At 47.8% G+C, this 18215-nt stretch overlaps 1 protein-coding gene across 1 annotated transcript in view; it reads left to right on the plus strand.

The window, feature by feature from the left end:
• The first annotated feature begins 2225 nt into the window (after window positions 1-2225).
• The window catches only part of PAPPA2 (pappalysin 2), a 278580-nt gene continuing 262590 nt past the window's right edge, over window positions 2226-18215 (plus strand). Inside the window, exon 1 of the mRNA XM_087438266.1 lies at window positions 2226-3141. Within this exon, the coding sequence (XP_087294392.1) occupies window positions 2226-3141 (916 nt within the window). The remainder of the gene's footprint in view (window positions 3142-18215) is intronic.

Raw genomic sequence — 18215 nt, forward strand, 5'->3', positions numbered from 1 at the left:
CAGTCCAGGATTGAGGGATTTCTGTTTAGTAAAATCCACGTGCCTGAATGGATACTGTCTTTGGAGACTTGCTTTGAGGCGCCAGTGGATGCTGCATAGGGAAACAGGGCATGCCGGGGATGGGCTGTTTAGGATACAGCATTTTTAAAGCAAATAGGTCAGTTATTAGCTGGAGTAGAGGAGTTTAAAAGATGATGAGGAGACCCAAGGCAAAGAGGCAGTGTGATCTTACTCCAGACAGTGTGGGCTGCATGTTTTAAATGTGGGCAACACAGCAGTGACTTTAGAAGTGTGAGTGATTTTTCTTTTTATTGAATGAAGGACCCAATATATTTCTCTGCCTGTTTTGTGCCCACCTGTGGTCAAACATCCTTACCTGTGTTGAAAATTCAGAACCGTGCTCTCTGTGTGTGTTTGTGTGCACACACATATTCAGGGGGTGGGACTCTCTGAGATAGCCTGTATCTAGGCAAACATTATTACAGAGGTTAAAATCACATTATTTACTTCCCCATCCTATCCATTCATTTCAAATCAGTTGAAAAAATAGTTGCTTGGGTCTAGCTGTTCATTTTTTTGTAATTTCTTATTTTGAGCATCTCATTTGTTTATTTGCTCACTCAGCATATGGTGACTTTTAGTAACTTCAGAGAAACTTTAGAGAGAATAAGAAGATCTACAAATTCATGGCATTTCCATTTAATGCTTCTTACAGCAGGATAATGATTTCTTCTTTTTCTCAATGTCCAATATAAAGGGAATTTCGGGTATTGTTCTTTTAAATCCCAAATGATTGAAATAAGAAAAAATACAGGGAGTTAGTGGCCAAACAAAAGAAAGAGATGCAAGTGGTCCCTAAAAGGCTATTGTGGATTTATTAGGCAGTAAGCAGGTCTGCTCACAACACATGTGAGTGTGTGTGTGTGTGTGTGTGTGTGAGAGAGAGAGAGAGAGAGAGAGAGAATACACACAGGAAAGAGTGCTCCAAAACAGTATTGATTGTTTGCTATTGATTGTGTAGGCTGCGGCTGCTGAAAGAGAAAGCCCGAGATGTTCACTGGGGAAACCAAGAGTAGCGTCTGTCCCCTGTGCCTGAGTGAGGTGGGGAGGTTTTCAGGAGGAAGGAGGGGACAGGGAGGAGGTGGAGTGATGCACCGAACTTATTAGCTTTGACATCATCATTGTCTTTAAATGAAACAAACAAGAAGATAATTACAGGCAGAGAGAGGGAGAGAAGGGGAGCAGGAGGGACCGGAGAGAACAGGTCCCCTGAAGTATATGCTCTTCTTGCTCTTTTCCATCTTCCCAGGGACCCACAAGCCTCTCTGAAGGTGAAGTCAGCGGCTCTCGGACTCATAAGGTTATCAGTACACCAGACTGGCACCCCAAAGGAGAACTTTACAGAGACTTGCAACACAGCAACAAGTTGGAAGGGGATTAAAAAAAACCTTCAGCTCTCCCAGCCCCAAGCCCCGAGCTGAGGGAGACGTTGTGACCTGCACAGGCAGCCTGGACACTGGATGGGGGTCTGCTGAGGAGGACATCTGCAGAGTGAAAGTTAAGTACCAGCTTGGATTTTTGTGCCCCCGGATTCTATTTGCATTTTTAGATAATAAGCATCAAATTGTGTGTCTCTGTATACAAGTCTAGCAATTTGTTTGAAGGTGAAGGTATTTTATGTTAAGGACTATGAGAGAAGGTACCTCCTAGGGAAGGAAGAAGGAGAGAGGAATGAAAACAAGAGGATAAGGTTCTGTTTAGTGACCTCAGGTGGTGAGGGGATGTGTTTGTGAGTGAGTGTATATCCGAGAGGATTTGGCTCATGCCCCTGTGTCCCTCTTCTACTATCAGGGAGGGAAGGGGCTTGTGAAGAAGGGGGAAGAAAAAGACAGAAACCTGAGCGGTCTGGGAGGAAATTCAAGGAACTCAGAGAAATAAACTTCATTCTGCAGGGACTAAACTAGAGCAAGGAGAAGGAGGTGAAGAGGGAAGGTGAGGGAAGCCCCCACCGTGGGTGAGGCACGGGCGCCGCGCGGGCGCAACCCAGCACAGGTAGCCGGAAGAGGCACTCTTTTGGGGCTGCTTGAAAAAGTTTGGTCTGTGAACAAAACGGCCTCCTTGGTGACTGCAAATCCACCACTAGCTGTCTCTTCCTCTTCTCCCCATCATTCTTGTGTGGTACCCAGAAGCTGACTTCTGGTTCTGTATAAAGAGCTGGGGGAGTTATGATGTGCTTAAAGATCCTGAGAATAAGCCTGGTGATTCTGGCCGGGTGGGCACTCAGTACTGCCGGCTCTGAGCTGGGCTGGACACGCAAGAGATCCCTGGTTCAGAGGGGACACCTGAATCAGGTGCTGTCAGAAGGAGAACGCTGTTGGCTGGGGGCCAAGGTTCAAAGACCCAGAGCTGCTCCCCAGCATCACCTCTTTGGGGTTTACCCCAGCAGGCCTGGGAACTACCTGAGACCCTACCCTGTGGGGGATCAGAGAACCCACCATGCAGGTCATAGTAAGCCAGATGCCAAGGGAGTGGCTGTGAGCCGTGTTCCCCCAGACCCGACTGGAAGTGCCGGAGTGAGGAGTGAGGCTGAGCAGCCTGCTGCCCCTTGGGCAGGGGATGGTCCTATTGGGCAATCGGAGCTGCCGGGACATGATGACACTTATCATGGCGATCCGGGATCTGAGGAATCTCTAGGTGAGGCTGGGATTCAGGAATGCTCAGCCACGGCTGCCACCATTACCAGCAGCTTCGCCAGCCCAAAGGAACCCGAACCAGAGACCCAAAGGAAGGGCCGGGCCAAGACCAGGCGTCGTCGGCAGGTGGCGAAGGGGCAGGCAAAGGGCATGCAGGGAGACCCCAATGTCTCTCCCCGGCATTTCCAACCTTGGCCCAAACATCCCCTTATGCACGGGGTCAGAACCAGTCCATTGGAGGACAGCATCCAGGATGGTGGAGGGGACCCCTACTGGGAAGCAGAGACCTTTAACCCCCAGGGAGGATTGCCTGTCTTGTACTTCTCCGGGAGGCGGGAGCGGCTGCTGCTGCGTCCAGAAGTGCTGGCTGAGATTCCCCGGGAGGAGTTCACGGTGGAAGCCTGGGTGAAACCGGAGGGAGGACAGAACAACCCAGCCATCATAGCAGGTAATAGTCCACTCCTGGGCTTTCCGTGGTCCTCCGGGTATGGCTGACTTCATTTTTGGTTGGGTTAGATGTAGGGGGCAAGGAGGGGACGGGGACAGAGCAGGAAAACCACGAAGGACTGGCTGGGGAGAGAGGGGGAAGAGCCTTATTCATCAGCACAGCAGGAGTCCAGACATCATCCAGATAATGACTCTATAACCACAAGAGCGTTTGTCCCTCGTATTGATCTCATGTGATTCTGCACGTTGTGCTGGCACTTAGGAGACCTCCAGCTCCCTCCCTTACCCCACTTTAAAGGGCAAGATCTCTGGTTCTTTGTCAATAGGGAAGAGGTATCACTCTTCATCATTTCTCGGAGTCCAGTATCAGATACCCAGGCAACTCTGAACCTACGTGAGACCCCAGGGACCTGGGCAGCGAGAGGACAAGGCTGCCAGGTACACAGGCGTTGGGTCCTGACTGGGTCCGTTTTCTTTGCGCAGCCCTGGAACTTAGCAGAAAGCTGCTACTGGTCTAGGTCCTGGGGTCTCCTTTGCTTTTTCCTAACAATCATGTGTCCAGCCTAGGGACAGCAGGGGTGACTAGAGAAGGTGGGTCACAAGCCAGGACCCTAGTTTCTAGCCCTGGCTGTTGTAAGAGGGACCTAAAAATGCACGTTGTATAACTCTATGTTTTAATCAGAGGTAATGTCTGGGAACATTACCCACATTTATTTTCCACTGTACCCAGATCTTGGCTTTCATGAAAAGTCACCGAGAAGGACAAAGAAAGAGTGGGGTTAGGAATAGCGGTCTCCCTTGTCTCACTGAGGGTTTCTAGCAAGGGGTGGGGGATTAGACGTGGTATTTCATCATTTAGTGTCTCATCATGCCTTTGGATCCCCCATGACAGAACCTCGCACAAGACCAGGTACATAGTAGAACCATTTTAATCTTACTAATTTGGGTTATCCACCACACCCCCTGATGTTTGTCGGTCCCGTTCTGTTGATGGGGAAACCAAAGTAATGAGAGGCCTGCCAGGGGGCAGACTGGGAATGGAACCCCAGAGTCCCTGACATGCTTGACAACTCCCCCAGTTAAAAACTCAGGTTGCTGGATGCCTGCAAATAAGTTTCAGACTAGAGAAAGAAATCTAGAAGGAGGGAGCCTCTTTCGATGGAGTGTTGCTGGAACATCCCTTCCGGACACGCTGTCGCCCCCTCTTTGGCTGTGATTTCTCCTTTGGAAGCTGGGATTCCCAGACACTGAGCACTCTCGAGTCTTGTGGTCTTGCTTTCCTTTATCTTTGGGTGGGAGAGGGGGTGAGGGAAGGGGAGAGAGAAGAAGGAGCTGGGCTGTAAGATAGGTGGGGGTAGAGAAAGAGTAGAAGGAAATCCTTATTCTGGGGCCAAATGGAAGAAATAATGAGATGATTATCTGATCAGAGTTGGCAGCTTCACAGTTTTTCCCAGATGACATCTTCTTGCTGCCTAATCTCGCTTCCTAGTACCCATCTGCCAGGGAAACTGTGTGCTTGCAGTCTAGACGGAGACCCACGGCTCCGCTTATCCCTCCTCTTGCAGTAGCAATGTGGGGACCTGGGATTAGTTTCCTGGCTGTGAAGAATTAGGGAAGGATTCAGCAGGAATACATGAGGGAGGCTCTTAGAGACTATTGCTGTGGGTTGTACAAACCCAAACCTGGGGTACCCAGCCCCTGTCCTGTCCCTTCCATGACCCTCTGTCTCATGACCTGCACGGAGGAGAGCAGCATCATGATTTGATTCTAGCTTCAGCATTGCTTGTGAACCTGCCCACCCCTTCCCCCAGTACATCTCCCTCCTTGCCCACCTGGCCCCACGAGCCACCAGCCCCCAGCTTGCATCAGCACACACACTCAGATCCCTCTCCAGAGTGCCCATCTGAACTCTCTTAACCTCCCTGAGCATGTAAAATTAGGCGGGAAATCTTTTGCAGACAAGTCTAGCTTCTGAGGTTTCTTCCTCTCAAATCAAAGTGGCCCCGGTGGGGTACTGGTATTTCCCCTGTAGGTCCACACCAGGGTGAAGGCAGGGAATACCCAGGTCTGTCTACTTTCCGTCTTCCACCCTATATCTTTTTTCAGACTTGTGCACATCAGAAAATATTCAGGAGAGGTTTAGGGTAAAAGTCTGCGAAAGATGGAGCTGGGAACAAGGTCTGCATTCTTCAGGATTCTGGCAGCCGGGCTCCCGAGGGCATAGGCGTCCTTGTCTGCTCATTGTGCTTCGCTCCTTGCACTTCACCTGTGGCGCCGTGGCTGAGCCCCATGAGGTGGACAAAGGCAGTCCCCTCAGGAGTGAAGGTCTCCGATTGCCACTGACTCACTTGCTCCTATCAGCAGAGCAGCCGTCTTCCCTCTCACCCTGGCACTGGTCCTTTAGCTGGTCACTGCCTGTTCCTGGGACGGTTGGCCTTCATGCATGGGGAACGACAGTTGAATCGTGTTCCTGGGAGCTAAATACAATTCAGCAGTTGTAGTTCTGAGGATATTCCAATGAGGATGAGCCAAGGTGCTGCAAGACGTGGCTCCCACGCTCTTTTCCAACAGCTCTCAAACCTCAGCTTCTACTACTTAACTTAGACTCGGTTTCCCAGTTCTCAATCCCCCAAACTTGGCGCATTTTCTCCTCAGCAGAGACATCCAGCAGTTCAGCCATACCAGCCATTGTAGAGGAACCCCCCTGAGATGTGGGGCCTTAGGGAATACTTCCCACACGGGCCACTAGGTGGCAGTGTTGCTTCATGCACAGGAGAGGCGGCATCTCTTTGGAAGCCACATTGCGGGGAATGTGTCTGGTTCCTTGGAGGGCTGTCCCTGCCTTGGCCTCTGGGCTGTATTTAATCGTTCCCTCCCAGGCCGTTGTTGGTAGGCATCCCTTAGGGTCAGCTCCATACAAGACTTTTTGCAGGGCCTATGTGAAAGGGCTCAAGTGGTATTTTGGGGTTGTGACTAACTTGCACTTGTAGCAACTAGTAAAGAAAACAAAATCAGCTAGAGTTACCTCCCCCCTCCACCCCAAACTCTTACATTCTTCCAAAATAGGAAGTGGGACTCCAGAATGGATTTCCGGAATACTTTTATTTAGGGCCAGGGACAGCGCAGGCCTCACAGACTTTAGGTGCTGGGATTCTCTCCGGCCCCTAGAGGGGGAGCGATGGTGCCGGGCCGCCTGCAAGTTAGACCTTCAAAAGTTGCCTGTTTCCTGTAGCTCTGAAGCAGGGCAGCTGAGCCCTAGGAAAGGACTGCGTGCAACTGCTCCAGTGTAGGGCCTCTGTAAAAGTAACTACTCAGGAGCCTGGCAATTGAGGGATGTGTGGCCACTGAGGAGTAGCCTGAGGTCAGGAGCCCATTTGGATGGGCCATTAGAACTCAGCAGTGGACATATGCCAAATTCTGTCCCATCCTGGTGTGAAATCCTTAAGCTCCAGCATCCCACCCTGAAACCATCGTGTTCCTTTCCTTCTTAATTTCCTTCCCTCTCCTTCAACCCCAACATACACAGAAAAGAAACTTTTAATAGGTTCCTCCTCACCCGTAATTGATTTCAAATGTTCCCTGAAGTTGTGCAGCTGAGTAACCACCTGCAGCTCCAAGTTGCAGGAGACTGAGTCAGTAAGTCCAGGGCAGAACTGGAGCCTGAGCCCATGTTTCTTCATTCAACAAATATTTATTGAGTGCCTTGCCATACAAAGCACAGCAAGGCCCCGCGGGGAATACAAAGACGTCTAAGGAACTGTCCGTGACCTGAAGACGAGCTTTCCTTCTCTGAGAATCCACGTTTGAGAGCGGATCTCAGTGCAGAAATTGGGAGTCAGACAGTGCTGGAATCATATCCCATCTCTGATACTTGTCGGTGCTGCAATCTTTGGCAATGTATTGAACTTTTCTGAGCTTTGGTTTCTTCAAAGCAAGAAATGAGATAATGTCTTGCTGAGTTGTTACCATGTTTAAATAAGTCAGGTATGAGAGTGCCCAACACAGAGCTTGACCCGTGGTGTTTATTTATGACGTGGCATTGACGGCGGGAGGCCATCATTACTGAGAGCAGTGTGTTAACCTACTCATCTTTGGTTCTAACCCGCTAACCTATACTTTTTCCTTAGCTGGGATATTAACTTTAATTTCCTAGGAATTTAGTTTGCTGATCTGTAAAATAGGAATGGTGGTAGATATGATTTTTCACAAGATGGTCTCAAGATGATTGAGAACACTGCAGAATCAGAGGCCTGAAAGGAGTCTACTTTTTTTTTTTTAATCATTTGTTCTTTTTAACCTGGGCAGTACTATTTTGAATAAATTGCACAGTGGTACCAAAGCTTTTTTAGGGTGACAAACCCTTTTGAGAATCTGATGGAAGCTGTGCTCACTCCCCAGAAAAATGTACATGTTCACATAGTTTACATAACTTTCAGCAGTTCACATAGTCTTACATAACTTTCTGGATTTCCTGATGGCCAGCGTCTGTTGACCTTAGGCTTAAAGCCCCTTATTTAGGGCACATTGATGGCTTTTTTTTGTTTGGTATGACATCTAAGAAATGAAATTTCATAGGGAGCTGCGACATCCGCTTCTCCCGATGAGGGAGCTGCGTACTGACGGTGGAGAGTTGGTCCGTGTGGAGTAGGGAGCCTCACAGAAGACAGGTTCACAGACACAGAAGTATCAACATAGAAGTAAAGAGCATTTAAAAGGCGAGCCATGTGTGCTCTCTCCCCCTTTATCCAGTAGGACTCAGTGGTGGGTGAAGAGCCACGTCCACACCTTTCCCAGAGCTCCTCTGAAGATAAGGATTCATGACCCTCCTCCTCAGCTGCTTCTTCCTGTATCACAGAAGTGGTCAGTCAGAGTGTTTGCCCTCATGGGACCCTGAGGACTTGCCCATTTTCTTCTACATTATAGCTCTGCTCCCTGATCAGGACCCAGACGTGCAGCGAAGTTGTAGCAACCCTGCCCTTGACATGGAAGAACCATGGATGTGTGGGCTGTTGTTGGTGTCTGGGGTGGGTTTACCCACCACAACGAGGATGAGATATGTGAATGTGCTCGTGTGGACAAGGCATATGCCTTGATGGTTGTGAGTTAGCATCTGTGTGTAGAAGAGTTTTTTTTTTTTTTTGTGAGGAAGATCAGCCCTGTGCTAACATCTGCCAATCCTCTTCTTTTTTTGCTGAGGAAGACTAGCCCTGGGCTAACATCCATGCCCATCTTCCTCCACTTTATATGGGACGCCGCCACAGCATGGCTTGCCACGCTGTGCGTCAGTGCGCGCCCGGGATCCGAGCCAGCGAACCCCGGGCTGCCCCAGTGGAGGGCACGCACTTAACCGCTTGCGCCACGGGGCTGGCCCCTAGAAGAGTTTTTATCGTGTGGCCAAATGGCCCTCCAGAGGAGAGGCATTGTCTGGTTTTAGAAGTAAAACAGACTGTCACTCTGCCCCATCCTTTCACAGCTCGCTGCTGAGCCCTTTGTCCATGGAGCACTCCTGATTCCTATGTGAAAGCAATCTCCTCTACTTCCCTGCTTCCACAGCCCTTCATGTGTGTTTCCTGGGCTGCACATTGCTTCCTGCCTTATTAGTTCTGTACATGTCTCATTTCTATCTACTGAAAGTTCCCCAGGAGCCAAATGCATGTCTGATTCATCTTTGTCATCCCAAAATATCTAGCACAGGGTTAAACCCTCAGTTATGTTTATAGAACAGATAAAGTGGAAATTTAGATTGCGTGATGCCCATTAGGGATGACAAAAATGGTGAAAGGAACTTTCTGAAACTGGAGGTTTTTTATGGGGAACCAGGGCAGTGGCTTTCAAATTCTTTTGTTACCTGCAGAGGTGTGTCAGAGGCTTCTGAGTGGAACTGCCAGGTGCAGGGCTGCTCTCCCACCTTCAATAGGAGCAGCTCCGCTCCTGTCTTTTTCATATGAAGAAAGAGTTGAGTTACTTTAAAAAAGCTTAAACTCCACCACTCTAGAGCAGAGGTTGGCATACTATGGCCTGTGGGCCATGTCGGGTCCAAAGCTGAAGACTGATTTGTGAATAAAGTTTTATTGGAACCCAGCCACACCCATGTGCTCTCTCTGGCTGCTTCCATGCTGAATGGCAGCGTTGAGTAATTGCAGCAGAGCCTGTATCGCCTGCAAAGCCTAAGATATTCACTATCCGGCCTTATGTAGAAAAAGTTTGCCAAGTCATGCTCTAGAGCATTGCTTCTCAAACTTAAATATACATAGAGATCACCTGGGATGATGATTCTTTTTTTTTTTATTTTTGTAGACATGAGGCCCTTTTACTCATAAATACGTAAATGTACTTCTGAATACAGGGATATTCATGAGCACAGTAAAATAACAAAATTGGGAAATTAACTTAGATATAGTACTATTATTTAATCTATAGACCTTATTCAGTTTTTACTAATAATGCTTTTATAGTGAAAGAAAATCCCAGATCCTGTGTTGCATTTAGTTGTCACATAAGATTCCTTTAATCTGGAACAATTCCTCAGGCTTTGTCTTTCATGACTTTGACATTTTTGAAAGATAATAGGCCAGTTTTTCCAATACTGTTCATTATGTCCTGGGCCCAATAATGTTCTTTTTTTTTTCTCTCTGTTTCTATTTTTTTTTCTTTTTCTTCTGTTTTTTTATTGCGATAACATTGGTTTATAACAGTGAATAAATTTCAGGTGTACATCATTATACTTCTGTTTCTGCATAGACCACATCATGTTCACCACCCCGATACTAATTACAATCCACAACTACACGCATGTGCCTAATCATGGGATTCTTCTTAAAATGTCGTGGCTCCTGTGAGAATACACCTCGCACTAAATGCAGTGCGAGTATGCCTCGCAGACCTCCCAACTGCAGGGCGTTTCCTTGACCAAGGGCCCCAGGCGCTGTGCTCTGAGTTCATTACTGCCTTTGCACTGATGCCACATGCCTTGGTGTGGCGGGGATAAAGACAAACCAGTCCCTGAGAGAGACAGGACTGCTCTGACAGCCCACTCTGGCTTGAGGGCTCTTGAAGGCCTTGCAGAACATTCCCTAGACTGCACAGCAGTCTGCAGTGCTTCCACCCAACCTCCTTTCCCTCTTTATTTCCTTCGAGGTCAGACTTGCATCATGGGCTGATATTTCTCCCAGACTTGTCAGGCTCCCTCTGTATCTTCTTTCATGGTTGTCTCCCTTAACAAAATCCTTGTACATTTAATCCCATCTTGGCATCTGCCTCTTGCACTAACTCAACTAACACAAATGCAGATTCTGATTCACTATATCTGGTGCAGCCTGAGATTGTGCATTTCTAACAGGCTCCTAGTGATGCTCATGCTTCTAGTGTGTGGACCACGATTTAAATAGCAAGACTCTAGGCTCAGGAGTCTAGAGCAGGGGTTGGCAAACTTTTCCTGTAAAGGGACAATAGTAAATGGTTTAGGCTTTGCAGGCCATATAGTCTCTGTTGCAGCTACTCTGTTGTTAGAGTGTGCAAGCAGCCGTAGCCAATATATAAGTGAATAAGCATGGCTGTGTTCCAATAAAACTTTATTTACAAAAACAAGTGGCAGGCCAGATTTTGCCCTCAGGTCATAGTTTGCTAACCCCTGGTATGGAGGGCTCTTCATGCCTGCCAGGCTTCTTCTGCAGTCCTCTTTTTCTTTGCTTCCTAGTTCCACACTATCCAAGATAATACCAACAGAAAGACTGTGGCAGTATCAGTAGTAGGGAAACACCTTTTTTTCACGTAAAAACAAAACTTCCCAGAGATTTCCTGCAGGAAACAAGTCCTGCTAGTTTCTTGGTATGAACATTCCAGGTGGAATTTATATTTATTGTCTTTTAAATAGCATATTGAGATATAACTTACATACCATAAAATTCACCTGTTTAAACTGTACAATTAATGTTTTTTAAGGATATTTACAGAGTTGTGCAACTGTTACCATAATCTAATGTTAGAACATTTTCATTCTACCCAAAAGAAACACTGTACCCATTAGCAGTCCCTGTCCATTTCCCTGCTCTCCTTCCCATATCCACCATAGCCAGAGATAGCCACTAATCTATTCTCTGTCTCTATAGATTTGCCTATGCTGGACATTCATATAATATGTAGTCCTTTGAATCTGGCTTCTTTCTTGATGAACTTGATGTTCATCATGTTTTAGTGTGAATCAGAGCTTCATTTCTTTTTATTGCTGAGTGATATTCCATAGATATATCACATTTTGTTTATCCATTCTTTAGTTGATGGACATTTTGGTGGCTTCTGCTTTTTAGCTATTATGAATAGTGCTGCTGTGAACATTATACACAGGTGGACTTATATTTTTCTTTCTCTTGGGTAGGTGCCTAGAAGTGGAATTGCTGGGTCATATGGTGACTCTGTGCTTAACATTCTGAGGCACTGCCAGACTGTTTTTCGAAGTGGCTGCACCAATTTGCATGAGGGTTTGGTTTTATATTTCTGACCCTCTAAAATGAAAAGGGCTTCTGTGACCTCACTGACGGCTAGGGCTCGGCCATTGCTTACATCTGATAGTACCTGGGTGGTCTTTGAGAAATGTGCCGTTGTCTTGTACAGTGAGTAGAGATACCTGGACTCCTGTGCTGAGGCCTCTGCAATCACAGGAAGCCCTTAGTGGTTGAGATGGGTGCTATCATCGAGCTCCCTCCTCCATCTTCTCAAGGGCTTCCTAAGATGGCCCTTTCTTCCCTGAACCCGGCTTTGCATGGAGGGAGTCCTCCTTTGGCCCAAACTGCATTACTTTCTATTTCTTTCTACCTGCATGAGCCCTAAATGACGTGCATTTGGGGAACACTCAGGCCCTCAGAAGTCACCACACATCAGATTCTGATGTGGCAGCACCTTCAGGAAGAAAAGGAGAAGAGAAGCAGAGGGGAGGAGGGAAAATAAAGCCCATACAATGCCCTGAACTTTCTCCTGCATTCCAGCTTCAGATGCCCGGGCATTGCCATCTCCCCTGTGGCCCACTCTGGTCAGGGGCTGGGGTCTGACTCACAAGGGTTAGATCTGGGACTTTGGAGTCATCCAGGTATCTGGGGTGCAGGTAGGGGAAGGAGAGTCATCCCAGGTGGTAGCACAGAGGGGTTTCCTCTGAGCACGACCGTGTGGTGGTCCTACTCATCACACTCCAGCTTCAGTGCCCGACGCTTGTTATTGCCCTTCCTGTCCCCATCCCCAACCTTTAATTCCTGCCTGTCTTCTGCGTCCTTTCAGGATCTCAGGGAGACAGTACAGTGGGGACGGGCTTTGACTAACCTAGCTGGCACCATTAGCTGCTCTCTCCTGTCCTCTGTAAGCTGTGTGTTCTCTTCCAGTCCTCAGGCATGAGATGGAAACCCACAAGGACTCTCAGTGTAGTTCTTGGGTGGAGCACAGGTTGTCAGATTGGAAACATTCGGGAGTGACAGGGGCAGGGTTGGAAAGTAGGAATCACCTCTGGCAGCCCAAAGAAATTCAGCCATTTGCCCGTCACCCGCAATGCTTTGTCCTTCCTCAACTCCTGCTCCCTCCTTCACACTCTTCTTTATTCTTCCTCTGGGGCTGCCTGAGTCATTCAGAATGTGTGTGCCAGGAGGCCTGGCTCCTTCTCATTCTCATCCTTGTCTGTGCTTTGAGGAGGCCAAATAAACAGGAGAGGGAGGTTGTACCTTCATTTGGATTCTGAGCCTGTATACCCTGAACATCTGTTAGCTTCAGTTCCTAATGCCATAAACAAGTACGTAAATTCCATGCTTCTGCACTTCTGTACACGGAATTAGGTTACTCTGGGGGCTCATCAAATCCCTTTCTGCTCACATCATACACCCCATGACCCTAGCACCTTCCAGAAAGCCTGCCTTTATGTTAAGTTTGTGTCCAAAAGATAACAGCATCCTCTCCTTCTTGTGTTTATTACCTGCCTTAAAACAATCCCACTCCAAAACATCCAGGAAATAAAGCACAGTGGGCAAACAAAAACATCCCAGTTCTCTTTATGAGTCAGAAGTGAGTGAAGTGAAGAAAAGTGGTTCTGCCCAAATGTACAATATGGTCACTGGGACCCAAAGTCTCAGAACATTTTGAAGTTGAAGCACTGCCATGGCAACCAGTTGGGCTATCAAGACCAGGAATTATGGCTGGTTTCTGGATGAGAAGCCCAGTTACTGATCAGAGGGGAAGTCACAGAGCTTAAAAGTTAATCAATCAGGGGGCTGGCCCGGTGGCACAAGCAGTTAAGTGCACGCGCTCCGCTGTGGCGGCCTGGGGTTCGCCAGTTTGGATCTCGGGCGCACACTGACGCACCGCTTGTCAAGCCATGCTGTGGCGGCATCCCATATAAAGTAGAGGAAGATGGGCACAGATGTTAGCTCCGGGCCAGTCTTCCTCAGCAACAAGAGGAGGATTGGCAGATGTTAGCTCAGGGCTGATCTTCATCACACACACACAAAAAAAGTTAGTTAATGAGTCATCATTCAAGCGGTAACTCAGCATTTGTAACTTTCATACAAATAATTGCTGTACATTCTGGGACGATTAGGAAAGAGGTAAAGTAGTTTGGTTCTATTTCTTTATTCATTCATCCATTCAGTTATTCATTCATTCAGCACTTATTGGGCTTCTATTAGGTGAAGTATCAGGCATTGAACCACATGTTGGGGAATCAAGAATGCGTAAGGCAGGGGCTGTACCTGGAAGGTGCTCACTGTCAAGTAGGAACAGACCTGTAGATTATTACAGCACAGCCACTGGGAGGGTCAGTCCTGCCTAGATGAGCCTGAGGAGTCCTCAAGGCTAGGGAAAGAGAGCTGGCAACCAGAGAGACAGAAGGAGGCCTGGAAGGCAGCAGAATTGGGGAAAAGGGAAAAGGATAGAGTTATCAATGCGTCAGATGGCCCCAGGGCACCCAGCAAGCCAGCAGGCCTGAAGTAGGCTCACTGGATCTGGCAGTTATGAGCTTACTGTTGACTCCTTCAGGGAGAGCTGTTCCACTCCAGAGTTAGGGTTTACGGAGGAGACTCCATATCACAGTAAATGGAGATGTGAATGAGAGGTGAGGGAGTGAAGAAAAAGAGCGGGGTCTGGTGTCCTCTACCCGGAAACTTGGCTATGAGAGGAGGGGATAGACGTCAGAAGTAGACACAGGTTCAGAGAGATTCTGTCTTCAGGTAAGAGAGATCCTCATCTCAAGGCCTTGTGGTAAAGCACTATAATCTAAAGCAGGAGACTGCGTAAACACACGGGAGAATACTGAAAGACAAAGGGACAGAAATGTAAAGTATGCCAATGCAAGCTAAATTGGTCCAAGAAATTATTGAAGAGATTTTTATTTGACAAAGACTTAGATAGTACTTGCTCTGTGCCAGGTGTGACTGTGGTCACTTTGTTGTTTTTTTTTTTTTTTTTTGTGGGGAAGATCAGCCCTGAGCTAACATCCATGCCAGTCCTCCTCTTTTTGCTGAGGAAGACTGGCCCTGGGCTAACATCCGTGCCCACCTTCCTCCGCTTTATATGGGACGCCACCACAGCATGGCCTGACAAGTGGTGAGTTGGTGTGCGCCTGGGATCTGAACCGGGGCCGCCAGCAGCAGAGCGCACGCACTTAACCACTATGCCATGGGGACGGCCCCTATGGTCACTTTAAAATATTAACTCACATGCTCTTCAGAACAATTCGAGGAAGTAGATGGAGAAGCTGGAGCACAGAGAGGAGTAGGACGGTGCCCAAGGTAGCACAGCTAGTTCATGAAGCACCAAGATTTGAACCTGAGCTCTGTCCCTGGAGAACATGCTCTTAGCCACTGTGCGCAGCTGTCTCTGATTTTTATGGCAGGAGCAGTAAGGAGTGAAGGGCCCCAGCCTGTCTCAGCTGAACTATCTTCTATCTCCATCCCACTCCTTCTCCTGCTTCCTTGATCTCAGCGCGGGCCCTGTCTGCATAGGCCTGAACTCAGGGAGTTCTTGTCCTGCGTTGATACACCTCGCCCCACCTACTCAACATCACATATAACACCAGTAACCAATCACCAAATCACGTCTGTTTTACCTCGACAGTATCTTCTGGGCCTGTCCTGTTCATCTCCACAGCCACTACCTTAGTTTTAGTCACATTACTTGTGGACATCTCTCACCTGAGAGGCCAATTCATTCCTCAGCTAGTTGACTGCACCAAAGGGAGCTTACTCAAGTCACTTTCCTGCCTGAAACCCTTGGATGACCCCACTGTGCGCTCAGGATAAGGTTCCACTTTCTTAGTATGCCATATATACTTAGGATCTTACAGGCTCATTGCTGCCCTCCAGGGTAGACACACATGCACACAGCTGTTTGTACACATGTGTGCACATGCGTGCACCTATGTTCATGCACTCACACATGCATAGTCACCTACTCCCTCACACACGATCACTGAAAACCACACTCACACTAGCACACACACACATACACACAAACACAAACACACACTCTTAGTTAACTTAGTTAACTTAGTTAACTTCCAGCAACATCCAACTACTAGCAGTGACGCAGATACACCACTCTTTCCCTGGCCTCTGGCCTCTGACTTCTGCCCTTTGCATTTTTTCTTCTAATAGGAAAATACTCCCCAAACCCACATTTACCTGACTTACTCTTAGTCACTCCTGGGTTTTCCATTAATGTGACATCTCTTCCAGGAAATCTTCCTTGGTGTCCCTGATGTAGGTTTGTTCTCTAATGGGTTCTCCTGGTAAACTCCAACTTTATGCAGAGTAATAATAAACCCTAACCAAAGCAGAGATCTGTTTTAGACATTGTTTGTTTCAAGGCACATTAATAATGTGAAGTAATTTCACAATAGAATATCCTTATAATCCGGCCTGTGGCATGCATCCTGAGGATGGAGGTAATGTTGGGTGTAGTGCCCTCCCTTGTGGCAGTCTTACTGGGCCTTTGGACAGAGTGCAGGGTGTCACTGGCCTGACCTTAGCCAGGACCAGCCGTGGCAGAGGAGGGGGTGTAAGGAGGTGCCCCACCCCCTCTGGCTCTCTGCCCACAGCAAGGTCTGGGACTTAGCAGAGACGCGCCATATGTTGGGCTGCAGAAAGCCAGGCAGGAGAGGGGAAGGCAACTGCTCACCTTGCTCTTCCCGGGGCTTCCATCACCGTCTCTCCTCCTGGCCTCGCCTCCCACTGGGCTGCAGCCTCCCACTAGACTCCAGGCCGACACCGTTTCTGGTTCCCACTTCCAGTTCAAGTTCAAGCTCCTCAGCTCAGCAGTTGGAGACTTCTGATTGCCTACAGGCTTCTGGGGGCTTCGCTGGATCTTGATGATCTGTGTGTCATCCCAGCACCAGCGCGGGGCCTGGAGTGGAGTGGGCACTTTGGGTTGAATGAATGGGTGGAGAATAATCTGGCCCCTTTCTACACGCTGGACTTGATCTCTCCCGACTCCCCTGAGTCAACCACCTTCTGACTCAGAGAAGTCTTTCTCTCCTCTCCACATGACCTGCCTGTGACCAGCTCCTGGCCTCTGCACAAGCTGTCTCCTCACCTTAAATGTCCTACCTCAATCTCGTCATCCATCTAAATTCTTTCCTTAATGTAGTGGTTAGGAATTCAGGCTCTGGAGCCAGATGTTCTAGGCTTAAGCCCTCTACTAGCTGTGTGAACTTGGCAAGTTAAAGTCCCCTCATCTGTGAAACTGGAGTGATGATCGTTTCTGTCTCATAGAATTGTTGTGATGGTTAAATTAATACAGGTCCCATGCTTAGAGCTGGACCTGGTGCATAGAATGTGCTCAGTCAATGCTAGTGGCTGTTTTCATCCTTCCGTGGTCATGTGGTGGCACAAGAAGGACCCAGAACCTTGCCCTCAAGACACTGCCGGCCAAGCAGGCCGGGGCTGGCTCCTGCCCCTCTTCCCCAAGGCCTCCTCTGTCCATTCTAGTTCGTGAAAATTCTCTTCTTCCTGAGCTCTCATGCGCAGATATGCATGCACGTCTATGCGATAGGATTTAGCATTGAATTATTTGTAGTGAAACCTTGATGCACTGGATTCCAACTAACCATAATGTGTAGTTATTCCATGTTTTAGAAGATAGAGGCACATGATTACAGGATGAATTCGAAAGAGGAATCTAGTAGAAACAAAACCTGCCCCTCGAGATGTGGGTTCAGCTCAATCCTTTCTACCTTCTATGTCCACCGTCATAGGATGTGTAACAGCAAGAAGTGGTCAGAAGGGTGAGGACCTTGAAGTCGTTCAGGATGAGCCTGGAGACCCCAGGCACAGACTATCAGAACAGCATGGGCCTAGTGATGACCCAGTTTAGCCTCTCTCTCACAGATGGGACCCTGAGGCCCAGAGAGAGGCATTTTCTAGATAGCACACAGCAGCAAGTTGGGACCACATTCCAAGTTTCTTTGTTCCCAATTTGGTGTTATTTCAGCTTTTCCAGGTTGCCTTTGGTTAATTTAAATCTTTTACTGGAAAGTGTGAGAAAAAATTTTAGAAAGATATCAGAACAGGAAAAAGATATTTATGACCTCAGTCCTCATTTAACTTGAAATGTCAATTAATTAGATCACCTATTTTTCTTGTTCTTTCTCTTTCTTACTCAGGAGCCAGGTGGCCAAAGCTATTTCATGGCAGGGGTTTACTCAGAGGTTAGCTTTAGGTGATCTCTTTGAGCCCTGAGCTCTGAAGACTCACCTGGGTTCAATTTGAGAACATACACCCTATGTCCTCTCGTTTCTTCTCAGATTTTCCAACTGGTGGAAAATGGGACTTTGAGCCTTTAGGTTCTGACTGGCATAATGTTTAGGTTTGTGTGGTCCCTCGGTATAACTTGCTTCCTAGAGAGCATTCAGGGTCTCCCTGGGTTATTTGTGGCCATATGGTAGAGGCAGAAATGTTCAGATATTATTAAGTAAGCATGGGCAGTACATATTCATTGAATGAATATAAAACACACTGGACAAATACTAATGCTGTGAAAGTATTATGATGTCTCCCTTTAAGAAAACCTGATATGCAAACATCTCACCTTAGCTGACTGATAAGTTGG

Source organism: Ceratotherium simum, chromosome 2 (genome assembly GCF_057802395.1).
Source record: "Ceratotherium simum simum isolate JZ-2026a chromosome 2, ASM5780239v1, whole genome shotgun sequence".
NCBI lineage: Eukaryota > Metazoa > Chordata > Mammalia > Perissodactyla > Rhinocerotidae > Ceratotherium > Ceratotherium simum.